At 51.9% G+C, this 19,656-nt stretch overlaps 1 protein-coding gene across 7 annotated transcripts in view; it reads left to right on the forward strand.

Moving 5' to 3' along the window:
- CSGALNACT1 (chondroitin sulfate N-acetylgalactosaminyltransferase 1) overlaps window positions 1–19,656 on the forward strand; it is a 322,127-nt gene that overhangs the window by 290,979 nt on the left and 11,492 nt on the right. For all 7 annotated transcript variants that reach the window (XM_065947595.1, XM_065947590.1, XM_065947594.1 and 4 more), the window contains 2 exons: window positions 8,724–8,825; window positions 18,913–19,091. In XM_065947595.1, the coding sequence (XP_065803667.1) occupies window positions 8,724–8,825; window positions 18,913–19,091 (281 nt within the window). The remainder of the gene's footprint in view (window positions 1–8,723; window positions 8,826–18,912; window positions 19,092–19,656) is intronic.

Raw genomic sequence — 19,656 nt, forward strand, 5'->3', positions numbered from 1 at the left:
ACGCTGGGGCACACCTCTTGCCTGTGAGCAATGCCCCTCTGGCTCCAGCACTGAATTGGCTGGAGCTCAGCTCCCTTCAGCCTCCCCGGGTGCAGCCGTGTCCCTCTCTGCCTTCTCTTCGGACCGGCCCAGCGCGCTGGTGGAAGCATCCAGGCTGCGGGGGGCTGGCCCAGCAGTGGGCACCAGGCCGGAAGGGAAGGCCAGCCATTGCTCCCGAGGCCGGTGTGCCCACTCCCAGGACGAGTTTACAGTGAGATCCGTGGGCCAGGAAGCTGCCTGGAGCTTGCAGGGCCCTGAGGCTGGCTTCAGCACGCAAGCCTCTCCCTGGTGAACTGGACTGGAGAGGTGGTGCTCACCCTGGAGGACTGTCTGCGCGGGGGCTGGTCGGGCCCTCCCTGCAGGGCCCCGAGCCTGGGGGAGCAGAATTCTCCTGGGCAAGCCGTTCAGTATGTGATTGTTACTGCCTTGGTATCATGAGGATGGCCAATAATTAACAGTAGGAGTAACACTGGAAGGGAAATACTATTGAAAAAAGTAAAACTAGTACCTTAAGGAGTCTCCAAAGTGGAGGTGGCGAAATGAAGCGTAATTCTAGTTAATGCTTTAAAAACAAAAACTCAAGGCCCCTTTCTTTTGCCTGGCACTGTTCCCTTGCCTGTGGTCGCACGTGGGCAGCGGCTTCCTTGAAGACCGGGGGGGCCCGTGTGTGTACCAGACCCTCAACCACACTGCGGGGCCTGGCTTCACGCAGAGAGGAGTGTAGTCACGCAGTTAGAAGTAGAGACCAGGAAAGCAGGAGGAGAAAGGCTTCCTCGACGGAGGGTGCTTGAGCAGAGCTGACAACAGAGTCTGCTCCGTGGTCCAGCGGCTTCTGAGCACATTGAGGTCTCTGAAAAGTTGGGCTGAGATGGGATACTTCAACCTGTGCTCAGACACTTAGGCGTGTCCAACTCTTTGTGACCCCATGGACTGTAGCCCAACAGGCTCCTCTGTCCATAGGACTCTCCAGGCAAGAATACTGGGGTGGGTTGCCATTTCCTCCTTCAGGGGATCTTCCACCAGGGGATCAGACCAGGGATCAAACCCAGGTCTCTTACGTTTCCTCCGTTGGCAGGCAGATTCCTTACCACTAGCACCACTTGGGAAGCCCCAAACCTTCTCTTTCTTGTTGTTCCATCTGTCAGTCGTGTCCTGCGACTCCATGGACTGCAACACGCCAGGCTTCCCTGTCCTTCACTGTCTGAAGGAGTTTGCTAAGACTCATGTCCATTGAGTTGATGATGCCACCCAACCATCTCATCCTCTGTCATCTCCTTCTCCTCTTGCCTTTGAGCATCAGGGTCTTTTCTGATAAGTCAGGTCTTCACATCAGGTAGCTAAAGTATTGGATCATCAGCTTCAGCATCACTCCTTCCAGTGAATATTCAGGGTTCATTTCCTTTAGCCCCAATACCTGGGGCTATTTAATTTCGAGTCAGAACTTGGTGAAGGTGGCATTTCAAGTTGGTCAGCAGGAAATGGATTGATCGTTCAGCACGTGCTTTAGGACAACTAATCAAACAGCAGAAAAAGATTCATTCTGATTTCGCACCAAAACCCAAACTAAACTTTGGTCAATTAAATATTTAAATGCAATTAAAATGATCCTAAGAGTATTGGGACAAAATACAAGCTGATGTTTATTCAGTGTTAGGTGTTGTATTTCTGAAGCCACTTCTATCCAGAAGGGGAGACTGTTACAACTGATTCTGAACTGTTCTGGTTGTCATGGAAGGTGGAACCATGAGTGATCTTTTTTCTCTTTTGGATTCTCTCTGTCTTAGACATTTTTATATTGTTCTGGAAGTTTTTATACCATTGCCCTATATTTTATGCTTTGTTTAAAAATTCAATGAAAGTCTTTTTTTTTTTTTTTTTGCTTTTATAATCTAAACCTGACTTTTAAGTTTGTGAAAGTGATACATGGCTATAATGAGATGTTTACATGGTAGAACACAACCAGGAATAAGTTATTTAAAAACTCGTGTCTGGCCCTGCTTCCCTAAATTAACCATTTTAAACATTAATTGCACATTCTTGGCACCTTTCTTTGCATGTCTATAGATAGAAAAATAACACATTTGAAATGTCATTCAGTATGAGACATGCTATATGTTCTATTTTTAATGAGAATTAAATTTTTCCTCACTTAAACTTATAGAAAAGAATCTGCATTAGGACAGAAGACATTACTGATCTTTGAGAAAATGTTTCTGTGCCATAAGGGATACTAGTTCCTCGGACTTCTCCCTGGTTGTCCAGTGGGTAAGAATCTGCCTGCCAATGCAGGGGACCTGGGTTCGATCCTTGGTCTGGGAAAATCCGCCATGGAGTAGCTAAGCCCATGTACCACACCCACTGGGCCTGCACACCCCAGAGCCCGTGTTCCCCGAGAGAAGCCTCCACGATGAGAAGCCCGTGCGTTGGAACTAGAGAGTAGCCCCCGCTCACTGCAACCAGAGAAGCCTGCAGGCAGCCGTGAAGACCCAGCACCTCCAAAACCCTAAAAGAGAGAGAGAGATACTAGTTCTGTCTAATTAGAGGCCTGGTTAGAGATGGCTCTGAAGGTAAAACGTATTTTATGAAACTGAGCAGATTGAAATCGTCGTGTATCTCTGCCCCCTATGTTAATGTGAGACTAGATCGACAGAAAAATTCCGGCAAGAAGAAGAGAGGGGCATGGTTATGTTGCCTTGCTCTCCGGGGCCCATCTCCCCATGTCTCAGCTGTCTGTTATTTTTACCTCAACGGGGTTCGCAGCCCGGACCCTCTGTGTCGTAACCACGGCTCCTGTGTGTAAGTGCATTTAGAGCCTTCATCAGCAGTGCTCCGACAGTGATGCCTTCATTCCCGAGGTTCAGGGTGCCTGGATTTCATGGTCACGATGTCTCTTCAAGAAGGGTCCTGAGTGCTTGAGAACAGAGCGCCTGCTTGTCATCTGCACAGTTTAAGGGTGCCCTGGCAGGGCGTAAAGGTCTTGGACGCGTTTCCTTTCCTTGGGAGGTTGTGGAGGTTCTTCTGCATGTGACGCCGTGGAGAAGTGTGAGGCCAGCTTTGTTCTCTTTCCCCAGATTGGCAGAATGCCTTCCTTCATCGTGAGTCGTGGTCGCTTCACCAGGATGCGTCTCAGCTCAGGGTCTTGTTTTTCTGTCTCCTGCAATTCAGTTTCCTTGTCTGTGGAAGGTTGTTGCTGAACCACAAAAGACGCTGGGGTTGTTGGCCTCCGGAGGAGAAGAATTCAATCCGGGGCCAGAGACGAGGCTTGGTCACTCAGAGTTTTTGGGTAATAAAGTTCTATTAAAGCATAAGAGAGAAAGCTTCTGACACAGATATCAGAAGGGGGCAGAAAGAGTGCCCCCCTTGCTCATGTTAGCAATGGAGTTATATGCTCGCCAATTAGTTATTACGATGAATCAAAAGAATGTCTGGAGGTTGCAAAGATCTTACTAGACCCACTCCCACAATCCACATTCCAAGATAACAGGATTAGCCAGAAGACACTCAAGAAGGAGAAACTGTCCTCAAGCAGGATACACAATCGGGCTATATAATCCTTAGTACAGAGTCCAAACCACTTGTTGGTTGTGTCCTCATCAGTTCCAGGCTTAAAGATGAAAACAGTTTATGTGATTCAGGCTAAGGAATGTAGAGGAAAAAAAAAAGTTTGTCCTTTCCTCCTCCGTGAGAATTCCAGACCGTTATCTCTCTTTTGAGAGCCCCAGACCCCTTTCTCCTCCTTGGGGACCCTGGACTTCTTATCAGTCTGCCTAGGAACTGACTCCCTCATTTGTTTTAGTGGATTCCTTCATTTTGGGGCACGTTTTTGGTGTTCTAATTTTGAGCCCTTCTGCTGCTCTGTTACTGGTTTCTCTGCTTCTCGGACCTACGTATGGATTTCGTAGGTATTCTCAATGTATTAGCCGCTGTCTAATTTTTAATGCTTTCGTCTTTAATTGGCTTTCACACAAGCCTTTCCTTTATGTGGGGAATTTGATTTTCAGATGGAAAGCCTCGTTTCCATCAGCCTCAGTGGCTAATGAAAAGGTAGCTGCTGTTTGTTGGATGAGACAGAATTTTCCTAGCGTGAGACCCTCAGGGCCTTTATTGAGGAGGCCGTGCACAGGAGATGGGGGATGCTCCTGGACTGACAGGAAGTGATGCGGCTGAAGCTCCAGGGCTGTCCCCGCCCTGGCTGGGAATGACACCGGCATGGACCCTGAGGGCACGTATGGACAGGTCAGGTGCGCTGGGGCCGCCCGCGGGCCTGTGTGCTCCGGGACTCCACTGTTGCTATGGAGATGAGATGTCTCTTCACTCCATCAGGCTCCTGCTCCCTTGCTGTCCAGTGGCCCTGATCCCTGGAGGAACCGCACAGGGTCCACGAGCCGTTTTCCCCCCCCATGAAGGCCCCAGGTGCCTGCACTCCCAAGACTTCTTCAGCCTGGCCCACAGCAGAGGGGGTACACCCAGGAGAACTCACTTCAGATTCAGTTCCCTTTGCCTAGTGGTGTGTTGGCTGAAACCAGCCTCCCCCTCCTTCTTCTTTTTTTTTTAATCACCTCATTCTGCCTTTTTGGAGACTCTTCTTGCATTTGCTTTTCGGCTTCTCGGTTTCCCTTGGCGGCCGGCTTATCCGTTTTAAGTGCATCTGTCATTTCATTGTGTAGTTTGTTTGCAGTTGCAGTAGGAAGCTCACTGTAACGATATCGTGGATGGTCTTTGTCTCTGAGCCTCTCTAGGGAAAAAAAAAAAGAAGTTTTGTGGCAATGGTTTTTTTTTTTTAGATGATTTTCAAAGATTTTTCTCAGTTCTTTGCAAGTTTGCTCGATTTTTATTTTGACACCTTCCAGCTGGACTGAGAAGCCTTCCTGTGTTGCTCTGAGTCTTCTCAGACTTTGCTAGTTATTTTTGTTTAATGTTGCCCTGTTTCCCTTCCTCCAGCTCTTCTCTTGTCCCTCCCAAGGCTTTTATGACATTTAAACATGGTATCAGGGACGCCTTTTACTTGAATTTTCTGCAGCACTTTTTACAATCCTCTTCCTGCTTAGCACCGTTAAGATGTTTCTGGACATTCCTGGATCTTCAGAAACCAGTGACTATGGACTCTGGGACGGAGGTGGCGCTGCAGAAGAGGCTCCACTGGGTGGGCAGGGGCCAACCACGCCCTGCCGTGCACGCGCTGGGCCAGGCCGCCCTCGGGGGCCTCGATCCGGGAGGCCCTTTATCGTCTTTGTGTTCCCAGAAGGAAAGCTTTCGTGGCTCACCCAGCCCCGTCCCCCACGCAGCCTCGCCCCCTACCTCTCCCCGGATGAGCGATTCTCTGATCAGACTCCGATGCTGTCCCCCGGAAGTTTCTGGTCCACATGTTTGAGAAGCCTTAATCTACATCATTCACCTTATTTCCATTAAGGTCTCTCTGGGGCCTAATAGAGGCTGTTTTTAACTTCATTTGAGCCACAGATGATGTAGAAACTTCTGTTCAAGAGAAGAAAACCATCAGTTGGCAGTGGTCTCATTTGCTGTCCTGAAATGGGCCCCCAGGAGAGTGGGTCGAGGGTCACTATTGACTCTCCCGCCTCAGCGCCTCAAATCGTGGCATCCAGGAGTCGTGAGTCCTTTGGCATGGAGTGCGGGAGGGGAGAGGACCCACCAAGCCGAAGAAGCTTGCCTTCTGCAGCCCGATTCTGACGGGCCCCCATCCCTCTCTGTTCCCTGAGTCTCCCCGGTGTCTCTCTGACCACAGGGAGACACTGCAGTCTGACAGGCTGGTGCATGCTTTTTCCTTTGCACGGGACGTGATTAAAGCCTCGGTAGGTTTGCTTCTCATCCCCGATGTTCCTGAAGAGCAGACAGACTGAGACAAGAAGTGTGACGTGACTTCCTTGCATTCGTACCTTCTCAGCCGGGGAAGCCCTTGCCCCAGTCCTCTCCACCTGCGGGCCACTCGCCTGTCTAGGCACGGCCTGGATGCCGCCTTGACCTTGGTTCCTGTCCCCATCGCCCATCAGAAATCAGCCACATCCCCGCCACCCTCCTTGCCTCATTTTACTGCCGTTTTCTGATGGGCCCTGTCTCCCTCTCAGCTGCCCATTCCTTGCTGCCAAGTCCCTGACGTGGGCGGGTGACCAGTTGTCCCAGTTTGCTCTGCGGCATTTACTGGGTGGTGGGCTTTCAGAGCTAAACTCTGGAGAATCCCAGGAAACCTGGATGGTCCCTCTACAGAGCCACATGTGATTATTCTTTTACAGTCTTACTCTAGTGAGAATTATGCCTCATACAGCAATGGGACTCAGCGTCTGTCCTCTCGTCTTTCAGGGGATGCAGTCCAGTGAAGCCTGCTTTGAAAAATAACGAAAGTTTGTAAAATTATCAGAAGATGGTGATGGTGTTTCTCCCTGGGAGGCAGCGTGTGTTGGCCGCTGTGTAGATAGTTTTAATCATGCAATCTCCAATCAGATGGAGACCTTCTCAAGGGCAGAAATGCCTTACTTGATTTTTAAGACTTTTTGTTTGTTGAATGAAGCCAGGAAGGAGTGAATGAATGAATGGAGTGGGGCCTGGAGGTGACCCTCAGAATAAACTCCGCTTTGCCTTTTCAGGAAGCCGGAGCTGGTGAATGAGAAGTAAAGGCCCAGTGTGTCTCTGTTTTATTCCTTGAAAACAGGAAGTCCTTTGATGGATTTTAAAATGCCAACAAAGATGTTGCTAGAAAAAAACAAGGAGGCTTTTTATTCAGGCTCAGTGGGTGACCCTCTCCTGAATCCGTCCTGGGATGGATTTTTTTCCCCAGTGCACACAATTTAAAGCAAGTTTTCCAGGTCTCTGATGGTGTGTGTGCTTTTATTCTGCCCTAGCCAAGGGAGTCGCAGCATTCTCCGGCAGGTTTGCAGAGGGAGTCTTTTATGCACAGAGAAGTTTGTCCCCTGTGGGTAGAAGCTCGGTCTGCAGGGGCGGGGCTGGAAAGCTCTCAGTTTTGAAGCAGGAACAGCACCCCAGCCCCATTCCTGGTCCCTTATCTGCTTCTCAGAGCCCCACATTCAGTCTGGTTTCAGAGTCAGATCTTCTCTTCCTTCCTCTGAGACGAGAGAGGATTCGCAGAGCCAAGGCGCTGAGCAGGTGAAGCCTGTGCCTCTTGCTAGGGTCAGCAGGCTCTGCCCCGGTTCTTCTGCCCTCTGGAGTTCTCTCCTCCTCCTCTCTGCACCGCAATGCGGCACGTCCCTCAAGGTGCAGCCATTCCAGCCTGCGGGGGGATGGTCATCCTTTCTGAATTCCATATACTTTTTTATCCGTGCCACGAGCTTCCTGATGATTTCATTCGAGCGCGTTTATTTCTTAAGAAAGTTTTCGAGGGCAGGAACTGTATCTTCTCTGATCTTCCCGGCAACCCCAGGTAGGCGGCCCCTCCTCCTTGGTGTCACACTAAAAATCACTGGATAAACTGGCCTCTGCAGTTAGAGCTCGGAGACTCTGAAACTCTCTGATGTGGGTGGTTGTCCAGCGGCTCAGGAAGGTTGCAACACAAAAACAAAGGAATGAAACAGAAGGACAAGCAAAGTATCAGCATTTCCCAAAATATCATCCTGCCAATAGAATTGTATAAAGAAGACTGAGGGCCAAAGAATTGATGCTTTTGAACTGTGGTGTTGGAGAAGACTCTTGAGTCTCTTGGACTGCAAGGAGATCAAACCAGTCCATCCTAAAGGAAATCAGTCCTGAATATTCATTGGAAGGACTGATGCTGAAGGTGAAACTCCAATCCTTCGGCCACCTGATGGGAAGAACTGACTCATTGGAAAAGACCCTGATGCTGGGCAAGACTGAAGGTGGGAGGAGAAGGGGATGACAGAGGATGAGATGGTTGAATGGCATCACCGATGGGATGGACAGGAGTTTGAGCAAACGTTTTGCCTCAAGATAGTGAAGGACAGGGACGCCTGGTGTGCTGCAGTTCATGGGGTCACAGAGAGTCAGACTTAGCAGCTGAATAGCAGCAAAGTAGACGTGTACCTTTAAGTTGCTTTCAGAAGTCTGCTGAAATGACGCACAGACACATACACATACCGTCAGCCACAGAGTGGGTAGTGGGGGGCAGGGAGGGACCCCACCCCCCTGGGGAGGGTGCGGTCCAGCAGCGGTGCTTCTGGCCTGTCGCCCAGTCACCGCCACGATGCTGGGTGTCCCCAGGGTTTCTGGAGCCCCCGAAAGAATAAATGTCTTGTAACCTTTGCTTGTTCAATCTCTAAAACTATTTTGTGTTGCACGGACAAGAAAAGGCAAGGACGAGGAGTCCAGCCTCACCCTTGCTGGACATCGACGTCCTCATCTGTACAATGGGCTCTGTCTTCCGTCCTTCATAGACTTCTTGTGGCAGAGAAGGGGACGGCCCCAGCGCTGTTCTGGACATTGGATCCCGGCCCCAGGGATCTGGGGCAGGTTGAGCCTGCAGCCTCTTGCATCTTGCGTTTTCATTGACCAGACCTACATGTTAAAATTCCACGGTGTTCTTGCTAAGAGAAATAGGAATACGCATGTTGGGACGAGCTGGCCGGAGTGTCCTGTCCCCGGCTCTGGTTTACTGGTGGCTCATTCCCGGGGGGCCCTTTTGCACTTTACAGAACAGGTGTTTGTTTGGCTGTGCCTGTCGTTGTGGACCCAGGACCAGGCTTCCGTGTTTTGTTTTCCAGGGAGATCTGCATCCAACAGGACAGGAGGGTGCATCTCACTGTCGTTTACTTCGGCAAAGAGGAAATGGATGAGGTCAAAGGGATACTCGAGAACACTTCCAGGTGAGTCTGGGATGGAGTCCTGGTAGGGGGTCCGGCACCTGAGCCTGGGAGGGGGTACCTGTGCTCGTCCAGGCTGGTTTATGTCCTTACCGCTGCCGACGGCCCGACCCGGGATGGCGACGGGCTGGCCTTGTGTGTGGGGGGATTGAGGGGTTGCTTCTGCGCCCTCCTTCCTGGGGACCGCCTGCCTCGCACCCATCCTGGGGACAAACGCCCAGAGTGGCCTGGGTGGGGGGACAGGGCTTCTCCAGCCCAGCATCCCACCATGTGGATGGCAGGAGTAGGGACGACACTCGGCAGGGATGGAGTTGGGGAGCACGGCCTTGTGGGGAGCTGCTTCTCAGCCCTGCTCTTCAGGGCTCCGTCTCATCCACTTGGCAGATGGGCTCACCCTCTGACTCTCTCATCCTGCATTTTGAGATCAGTGAGGGGTGGGCGGTGATGACTGGGGGGACCCTAGATTCACAGACGCTGTTGAACCAGCGCCTCTGGACGGAGGCTTGTGGGTTTCTACCCCATTCATCAGTTACATGGGGGAATAAATGTATTAAAAAACAACAGAGAGGGGTTTTTTCACCTACCCAAATAAACGAATAAACATGTACTTAATGAGTACACATCTGTGCATTTTCTGCGTGTGAGGAGGCTGGTGGTACCGTCTGCTCACTCCTGGTTTGCGGCCACAGGTGAATGGCCAGCTGGGTGGTTTCTCTGTAGATATGTCTTGGAGGGTGGTCAGAGGTACTGGCGGTGGAAGTCATCTGAGTAGGTCCATCTGGTTTGAATATAAACAAGTCCCTCTGTGTTGAGTCTCTGGTAACTGGTAATAGGATGATAGTCAAAATATAAGATGCTAAGACTAAGTGCGCTTTTCGTGTTTATTTTCAGGCTTGGTTACTAATTTTGTATTACTGAGCACAAGATCAGGATGGTAGTAATTATTCAGATGTCTGAAGCAGTGCAGTGGTCAAATTCTGCCCACACTTACTTTTGTAAATGAAGTTTTATTGGCTCGAAGGCCTGCTCATCTCTTTCTGTATCGTTTATGGCTGCTTTCATACTCAACTGCCGAGCTGAGCAGTTACGACAGAGATGGCGTAACTCACAAAGCTAAACTTTTTACTGTCTGATCCTTTATAGAAAAAGTTTGCCAACCTCTGTTCTAAAGCAGTAAGGAGTTAAAAGTGTTTAAAACTAGTACCAGTTTAAAGCCGTGGTGCCCGCTGAAGGGAGATCAAAGGGAATAAAATAATTGAATATCCTAAATGTAAATGAAATAGAAATCTCTCGACTCCAACGCATTACAGTATCCTTTTCATCTCTACTTGGGAGTGAGGAGCGGGAGTTATTAGAATTCACGTCCTCTGCCTGGTGGATAGGTTTTAACATCTCTGCAGGTAGCCACGGGAGGTGTGGATCTTTTTCACGCCTTCCAGATGATTCTGACATGCATGCACGATTGAGAACCATTGTCTAGGAAAGTGGAGGTCCCTCCAGGGGCTGCCTGAGCTGCCTCCTTTTGGAGTATTTTAAGTAGAGGTCCAGGTGACTCTAAAGCACAGTCAGGCTGGGTCTGGCATCTTCCAAGGACATCAGAAGGCGATCAGACGTTTGCTCGTAGATACTCGGGGCCAACTTTACACGCGTCTCATGGACGAATGTCCATGGAGGCCACCGAGGCCGTGTTACAGGAAATACTCTGTCCAGTGGCCGGAGTGCCTGGGACTCTATCAAGGCAGTTTCTTCCATATCACATTACCTGGCGGGCTGAATTCACAATCAGAGGGTTGTGTGGTGAGCCAAGAATGAATAGAATCTGAACAAGGAAAGTACAATCATTCCCAGGGTGAGGATGGTTTGGAAAACTCCCAGAGACGAAGCTAGCCCTGAAGGGGACTTCGTGCTGGAGCCTGAGCCAGTCTTTGAAGCAGCGCTGCAGAAACTTGCTGCCTCCCCGTTCTGTTCACCGGTGACGCTGCGGTGTTGATGTCCCGGAGGCCATGCGGCGTGTTCTGCCCCCTCCCGGGTGCTGCTTTAGGAATGCCCTGCCCTCTGCCGCCAGCCTGAGCTGGTTCCCCACGACGGCTGCCTGCAACCCCACGGAGCAGGTGGGGCTCCTCATCACCCGCTGTAGCCACTCGGGTACCCAGTCTGGTCCCAGGCCGGCTCTTAGCTCTCACCCCGTTTCGACGGCTCAGTGCCCCGCAGCCGCACGGGGGCGCAGTTCACCCTTCGTCCTCGCTCTCCGTGTTCCCTTAGGCCTGGTGCCCCCTCCACACTCCTTCCTGCTTCCTCTGACCCTCTGTCTGTCCACCCGCACCCAGATCCCCGCTCTGGAGCTCACCCTGCCCTGTCCTCCCCGCTCGGAGCTCTGGCCACCCTCTCCCTCAGCATCTCTCATATGCGGGACCTGGCATGTGATTTGCCTGTTTACCTTTCTTTCTGTTGTCCTCACTAGGTTATCAGCTGCTAGATTATCACCGAGTCACATGCTTCTGTGACTCCAGCCCTTTGCACAGGGCCTTACCCAGTTTTAAAATGTTCAGTGTTTGTCCACTGGGAGAAGGACAATGCCCAGTGTGTAGTAAATTTGTACATAGTAGTCTATGTAAAACACATAGAAGAAGCTTTACTTAACTACCATTTTCATCATTCTCTTAAGATGCTAAAACTTTAATTAAAATGCATCTCATCTTTGAATAATGTTAAACTGTTATTATTAAATAATTGTTTAATTAGTAAATAATATCAGATCATTATGATTAATAATTATTATTAAACATTGTTATTAAACTGTTCTTAACATGAATGACATCATTTAATGTTCGCACCAACCTTATAAGATAGAAGCTGTTATTAACCCCATTTAAAAAACTTTCTTTTCTGCACGGCATGTGGGATCTTAGCTCCCCCCACCAGGGATCAAACCCGTGCCAGCTGCAGTGGAAGTGTCGGCTCAATCACTGGGAGCCCCTGACCCCATTTCTTAGATGAACAAGTGGAGGTTTAAAGAGGTTGGTACTCAGGCTGCCGCTCCTGATCCGGGGGACGGGCAGATCTGAACCTCGTCTGTAACTTCCAGATTCCCAGTCTTAACATCTCAGCAGATTCTCACTCCAAAAAGCCATAGCTGTTCATTGAAAACAATAAGATTTGAAACCAGTTTAAATGAAATTTATTTCACTTGGCTATCAGCGTTGTGATAAAACTATTCTAAACCTAGCTAATATATACATATTTTAAGAATATCGTGAGAAAGTCTAGCTTAGTGACTAACGTGCAGTGTTTGCATCTCTTGGCCTATGCTTACTTTTTGACTACTGACTCAATCTTCTTGTTCAATATCTGTCTGTTCAGATTTTCTGTTACTTCATGATTCAGTCTTGATAAGATGTACATTTCTAGGAACTAATCAATTTCTGTTATCTCATTTGTTGGTATGTAATTGTTCACAGTTGTCTCTTATGATATTTAGTATTTCTCTGGTATCAGCTGTAATGTCTTCTTTTTTGTTTATAATTTTGTTAATTTGAGTCATCTCTTATTTTTCTAGATAATAAGCTGAAGCTTTGTCAATTTTGTTTATCTTTTCAAAAGAAACTTGCTAAAACAATTGTATAAGCAGGCTTGTATATAATAAGCTCAGAAACTAGAGAACTCTAAATTGCTTAAAATGCCTGCTATGGAAAACTAGCTGGGAATATGTTTAGCTTTAAATTATTTACTGTATTCAGATCCCTTTAGTAAGTAGAAGTCATAAGCAATGTCAATATTCAGGGGTGTTACATTTAAATTTTTAAGTTATACATTAAATATATATTTCTATGTAAATTGTTAAATGTGCTTTTTTTTTTTTTTTTTAAATGAAGGGCTCTTGTGGGAAGTGTCACATTAAGATAATTTCCTTGCAGCGGTCAGAAGATATTGATATTAGAGTAGATCACATTAGACAGCAAGATCTTTTATCATTTTTAAGCCAGCAGTTCTGGGAAATGCAAGTCAATTAGAGAAATTAAGTCTCCATTGAAACAGTAGCTTCCTCAGGTCATTTTAACCTCTGTCAGCATGAATGCATCTAACCTAGAGGAGACCGCATGCATCGGACTTATATTAAGAAAAAGGAATTGAAGGAGAAGCTCAAGAATTTTGTCAGTCGATAATTACAGTTCAAGAAGAAAAGAGAAGAAATAATTATAAGTAATCCCGGGGCCATTTGGGACTGCAGACTCTGATTCATAACAAGAAATTACATAGTAAAAAATGCGATGCCTTGAAAAACCCCGTTTCTTACAAGGCAGTTACTCGTGTGCGTGTGTGTGTGTGTGTGTGTGTGTGTTCAGTCGCTTAGTGTAGTTCCGACTCTTCACAACCCCATGGACTGTAGCCTACCAGGCTTCCTCTTGTCCATAGAATTTTTCAGGCAAGAATACTGGAGTGGGTTGCCATGTTTTCCTCCAGGGGATCTTCCCGACCCAGGGATCAAACTTGGCATCTCTTGCGTCTCCTGCATTGGCAGGCAGATTCTTGACCACTAGCATCACCTGAGAAGCCTTTGTTACTCTGGATATGCTGCTAGATATTGCATTTGTTTGTATAGGTAAATGAAATATTTCAAACCAAATTGCATCTTATTTTCCTCCTCGCTCTTTTTTTTCTTTTACTGACATGTTTGTAATCTTCTGTAAAGCTTGGGTTTGTGCCTGAGAAAGAATTGACTGGGGCCTCTTCCTGATTGGGGAGGGAGACCCACCCCAGAGGAGGAGGTGGTGTCCTGGGGCAGCGCCTCCCACGGTAACAGGTCTGCGTCCATGGACTCATCTCCTGACTCATCCAGTGTTTATGGAGCTGCTCTTCCTCCCGTGGGAACTGTTTACTGCAAGCGCTGATAAGCCCTGAAGATAGAGATAAGGACAGCCCCTGTCCTGCAGGGTTTAGAGGACAGGCCAGGGGGGTCAAGTGCACGGGCGGAGAGAAGGCATCGGGTCCCAGAAAATGAAGGAGGGACTGGCCCCAACGCCTGGGGGCTCAGAGAGGACACCTCCTCCCGAGGGAGGGTGAGAGGGGATGCCACTCGACAGGGACCATGAGGATCGGGGGGATCTTCCCTGGAGTCCGTGGAGGAAGTGGATCCCGGGAGAGGAGACCGCGGAGCTGACGCAGGAGGTCCCCGCGTGTCCACGCCATCGGTGCCGGCCTTCTGGCGGAGGGGGTGGGGATGGACAGAGCTCCCCATGGCCCCCTGCCTGCGCACCTCTGCGTCTGGGCTGCAGCCGAGTGGTCGTGTTGCGCACATTCCCACGCCCACGACCCACTGCGGCAAGTCGGTGGTCTGTGTTGAAACACGTCCTTGCTTTTGCACAGCCCTTAGTACACGGTCCCCGCGCGCGGCAGGTGCTGGGGCCCCGGGCGAGTCCCTCCGCGGGCGCCCGGCCGCCGCTGTCCCTTCAGCCCGCGCGCCCTCGGCTCTCGAGCTGGTGCAGCTGAGTGTCAGGCGGGAGGGCGGCCCACCTCCAGCCCCGCTGCTTCGCCGAGTGTTCAGCCCGCTGTCCTAGACAACACAGGAAGTCATCCCCATTCGCCGCTGGTGTCTCCAGCTCCGCCCTCGTTCTCAGCAGAGACCCCGTGTCAGTCGTCAGAGGCCCTTCCTGGCGGTAGGAGAGGAGAAGGAGGGTGCTCTGGGCGCTGGTTAGTTGGAGGGGTGCTGGGCTGAGTGAGCGGAGGGGTGCGGGGCAGGCCCGGGTAGCCGCCTGCAGGCAGACGTGTAGCCGAGTGCAGTGACCTCGCAGCCTTCTGGGAAGCAGAGATGCCGACAGAGCCCCCGGCCTGCCCAGAGCCCAGGACCGGCCGACGGGGCTTCCCGGGCCCGCAGAGACTGCCCCCAGCCTGCCTCTGAGTGCGCTCCGGTCCAGGTCCCTAGTGTCCCCCGCTGGCCGGCGCTGGTCAGGGTGGACGCGGAGCTGGGGCTCTGTGGGGTGCGGGGTGGGGGCTGGGCCGAGGGGCTGCTGCGTGCACAGGGCAGGCAGGGGCTGTGTCCTGGGGCTTCCTGCCGGGCCTGCAGCGCTGGACGGCGGAAAGCGGCTTTAAAGTGCGCCTTCGGCTGGGGCGGTGCCACGGGCCGTCTGGTCCCGGTGGGGAGGCTGGAGAGAAAGGAGCCCGAGTGCCCTGTGCGTCCGGCCACGAGGGGAGGCCCCGGCAGCCGTTTCCCTGCGTTCTCTTTCTCTTCAGACAGTGCGCTGAAGCACAGAGTTGATGCTGTGACTTAAATAATTCTAAGTCAGGGTCGTCTCAAGCGCCGGGACGGTGAGCTGGCCCCACCCCTTATGCCAGGAACCGTGACTGACAGCCAGGCCCCTCCCCTCCCACCCCTCAAGCTCCACCCCCACTCGCCAAGACCTAGCCTGAAGAGCAGTCCTTTAGCGGAGCTCAGACCAGAATCCACCTGCAATGCAGGAGACCCCGGTTCGATTCCTGGGTCGGGAAGATTCCCTGGAGAAGGGCTAGGCTACCCACTCCAGTATTCTTGGGTTTCCCTGGTGGCTCAGCTGGTACAGAATCCGCCTGCAGTGCGGGAGACCTGGGTTCGATCCCTGGGTTGGGAAGATCCCCTGCAGAAAGGAAAGGCTACCCACTCCAGTATTCTGGCCTGGAGAATTCCATGGATTGTATAGTCCATGGGGTCGCAAAGAGTCAGACACAACTGAGCGACTTTTTCCCTTTCGCTTCAAGCCAGGGTTTGGGGAACCAGGGGATGGAACAGATGAGACTGACCTCTGTGTGGGGCATGTGTGCCCCCCCAGGCCACATCCCCCCAGACCTGTAGCCCTTGCTCAGGCATCTCCCTGTCACTCGCTCAGCCCCCAGGCTGCTCGTCTTCCCTGCTGTTCGTTCAGTAAGAACGTGAAAGTGAAGTCGCTCAGTCGTGTCCGACTCTTTGCAACCCCACGGACTGTAGCTTACCAGGCTCCTCCGTCCATGGGATTTTCCAGGCAAGAGTACTGCAGTGGGTTGCCATTTCCTTCTCCAGGGGATTTTCCCGACCCAGGGATTGAACCTGGGTCTCCCGCATTGTGGGCAGATGCTTTACCATCTGAGCCACCAGGGAAGTCCATATATATATAACTTATTTATTTTTGGCTGTGCTGGGTCTTTGATGCTGTGAGGCCTTGTCTCTAGCTGTGGCGAGCGGGGCTACTCTCTGTTGCGTTGCTGGGGCTTCTCATTGCGGTGGCTTCTCTCGTTGCAGAGCACGGGCTCAGGAGTTGCGGCGCCCGAGCTTAGCGCCTCTGTGGCATGTGGGACCCTCCTGGATGAGGGATGGCACTCGAGGCTCCTGCGTTGGCCGGCGGATTCCTTACCCCTGCGCCACCAGGGAAGACCTGGTGGATCAGTTACTAACGCCGTCTGTATTATTTTAACTATTCACCGTGACTCCACTTTGTGTAAATGTTTGATATTCTACACAGTAGCAAATATGCTATTTGTGTAAATATTTGGTGTGTCAGCACCAATAAACTGTAGGCTATTTGGGACGAAAATCCTGCGTGTCTTTTAACACCACAATTCAGGGACCTGCCTTCCTCTACTCTTGGCAGAAGTTAGTTGCTGTTGTTCAAATAGGAAGTATTTTTGTCTGTTTGAAACCTCTAATGACAGACCTTGGGAAGCCTCTGGGAGGAGGCACCTGAATCATGGGTCAGATGCATCTGAACCAGGATTTGATGCTTCAGCAGGCCGGCCCTGCCTGCCCTGGAAATCAGCTGACCGATGTCCCTGCGGGCTGGGCGGGCCCCACAGAGCGTGGACGGTGAGACTGTTGAGAGCAGAGACCTGCTGCAGCTCTGAGGGGAAGCCGGGCCCCAGGGCGGGGGACGCATGCTGGGAGGCTGGCTCAGACGAACAGGCGGAGAGTCAGGCATCTCTCAAGGGTCGAACCGTCCTGGAAACTGACCAGGTAGGGCAGGGGGAGGTGGGTTGCAGAAACCTCCGGTGGGGGGCGGGGGGAGGATGGTGCAAGGGCTGCAGGTCAGCTGGACATCTTCTCTGGGGACAAGGAGGCCGGGCCACCCCTTCTGGGGGAAGCCCTGGGACGTAACCTCAAGGCGCAGCTCAGGAAATAGGATCTGGGGTCACTTACCTGGAGAGAAGAGTCGAGATGGAGTTCTGAAAGAGGAGAATCCCCCTCACGTAGAGCGGGTGCTGGGCTGAATCCCCCAGCAGTAGAACCTTAGCCTGTGAAGGGCCTGAGCTCGTCCATGAGGCTGGGCAGCGAGCGAGCAGACCAGAGAAGTGGAGTGACTGCCCCAGGTAATGCGAGGTGGGGCTGGACTGGGGTCGTTCGTCTGTGGACGTGTTTAGTCCCCAGCATCGGCCGAGCACCCAGTGGGGCCGGGCGGCTCCAGAGCCTGGCCCGGGGTTCCTGACTCACCCTCCAGTGCTCCACCCCGCACTGAGCCTCCTGCCGTGTCTGACCTTGGACTCAGACAAGGTTGGGCCCAGGTTTCCAGGATAAAAAACAACCAAGCTCACTCCCAGGGCTAAAGGGAGGTGACAGATCAGGAAGGGGTGGCAGAACAAGTTCCGCTGATTAGACTGCACGTGTAAAGCTCGTGACTCTGGATTTGTGTTGACCTTCACCCGAGGTAGTTACAGACTTCACACAGTGGGTATGGACTGTTGAGGGGCCTTCCCTGGTGGCTCAGATGGTAAAGAATCCGCCTGCAATGCGGGAGACCCAGGTTCGATCCCTGGGTCGGAAAGATTCCCCTGGAGAAGGGAATGGCAACCCACTCCAGTATTCTTACCTGGAGAATCCCATGGACAGAGGAGCCTGGTGGGCTACAGTCCATGGGGTTGCAAGAGTCAGACACGATTTAGTGACTCAACCACCACCACATGGGTTTTTGAACCTCTTTTGAGGCATCGAGATTAGAGAGAACTTGGGGGATGGGATAGGCTGGGATAGGGGAGGGCTCAGAGCCGGGGGCGAGGAAGCTGTCAGGCAGGAAGGGTATGTCCAGCCAGCAGGAGGGGGTGCTGGCTGGATACGAGGGCTGCACAGGTGGACTTGGGAGCTCCAACAGGAGCAGAGTGGGTCTCTGGTTCTCTCTGGGAGAAGACAGTCCCTGTCCCACACAGTACTGGATGAATTCCTGGAACTTTTGTTCAAGACATGCCCCATTTCAGAAGGTTCTGGGCAAGAATTGCCAAGTGAAGAAACACCTGGACTCCATCACCCGGCCCTGTGCTGGTGACAGGCTGGCTGATGCTTACCCAGTGCTTCATGTCCTTGGCCGTGCTTGCCTCACTGATAACTGAGCTCTTAAGGAAGATGTGTTTATTCCCGTTTTGTAGATGAAGCAACTGAGGCGCCAGGAGATTGATGGGCTTGCTTAGATCACAGCCTTAATGCACAGGAGAGCCAGGCCCCAGACGCCCCAACCTTCTGAATCCCAGTGTCGCGTCCTTGGCATGTTTGGCCGCTTCACCTGTGGGTGGGAGAGGGGGTCCAGGTGTAAGTGTCTGGGGACAGGCCCAGGCCGTCCTGCTGGGCTCCTGGACTTCAGTGCTGAGGAGGAGCTGCTTGGTGGGGCCACGGCAGCGTGGCTGTATTTCCTTGGCCAATGGTTGCATTGGCTCCGGGGACACGGGGCTGTCCCAGGTTCTGTTGCCTGGTCTTGACTGGCTCATGTTCTCTCCCTCACGTTAGCCTTGGCAGTTGTTTTCAATATGGGAAGAAATAAGAAATAAACTGGTACTTATACTGGCTCAGACGGTAAAGACTCTGCCTGCAACGCAGGAGACCTGCATTCCATCCCCGGGTTGCAAAGATCCCCTGGAAAAGGGACAAGCTACCCACTCCAGGATTCTTGCCTGGAGAATTCCATGGACAGAGGAGCCTGGCGGGCTACAGGGTCGCAAGGAGTTGGACATGAGTGAGCGACTGACACGTCAAAACTTCACTAGATATTTTCATGCCCTTAATCCCAGCGCCCTCGGGTCACAGATGCCGTGGGCCTTGGCTGTGTATTTTCCAGGGAGTTCTGTCCTGTGAGCCTGGGCCCCTGAGTGACCGTGGTTTCCCTTTCAGAGCCGCCAACTTCAGGAACTTCACCTTCATCCAGCTGAGCGGGGAGTTCTCTCGGGGGAAGGGGCTGGACGTGGGCGCCCGCTCCTGGAAGGGCAGCAACGTGCTGCTCTTCTTCTGCGACGTGGACATCTACTTCACCTCCGACTTCCTCAACACCTGCAGGCTGAACACGCAGCCAGGTGGGCTCCCTTCTCGGCACAGCTCGCTCTGACCACCAGCTTCAGCCCCCCGGTGACGGGGACAGGGGAGCTGTCTCATCGATTCCTCCTTTGGTGTCGCGCTGGGTGCCTGTCGGCCACTATAGCTCCGGAGCTCTCAGTTCCAGGGGCGTATTTATAACCCCTTTTCTGTTCTCTCGGGGGAGGTCAGCTTCAGGGGACAACCAGGAGCAAGTGTGGTGGGAAGGACATGGGCCTAGAGAAGCTGCTGAAACCACAGGGAGGGCATGCCTGTGGGCAGCCCCTAGGACAGGAGCAGCCCCGAGCAGAAAGAACCCACAACCCCCAAAACTGTTCTCAAAGCCTGGGACTCAGAGGCAAGGTCAACACTCAACTGCTAGCCACTGGAATGGCTGTGTCGGTTGTTAAAAACCTGAAATGCTTCTGTGCCAGTGGATAAAGAGCAGCCACCCTGGGCTCCCTGAGTCTGTTCCTGCTGCCTGAGGTCACCCTGGCCGACTGCCCTGAGAGCCAATAGTTAGAGGGTTAAGATCTGGCAGGGCAGGGGGCATCGGGACCCTCGTTC

This window comes from Muntiacus reevesi, chromosome 10 (assembly GCF_963930625.1).
Source record: "Muntiacus reevesi chromosome 10, mMunRee1.1, whole genome shotgun sequence".
In the NCBI taxonomy this organism is placed as follows: Eukaryota; Metazoa; Chordata; class Mammalia; order Artiodactyla; family Cervidae; genus Muntiacus; species Muntiacus reevesi.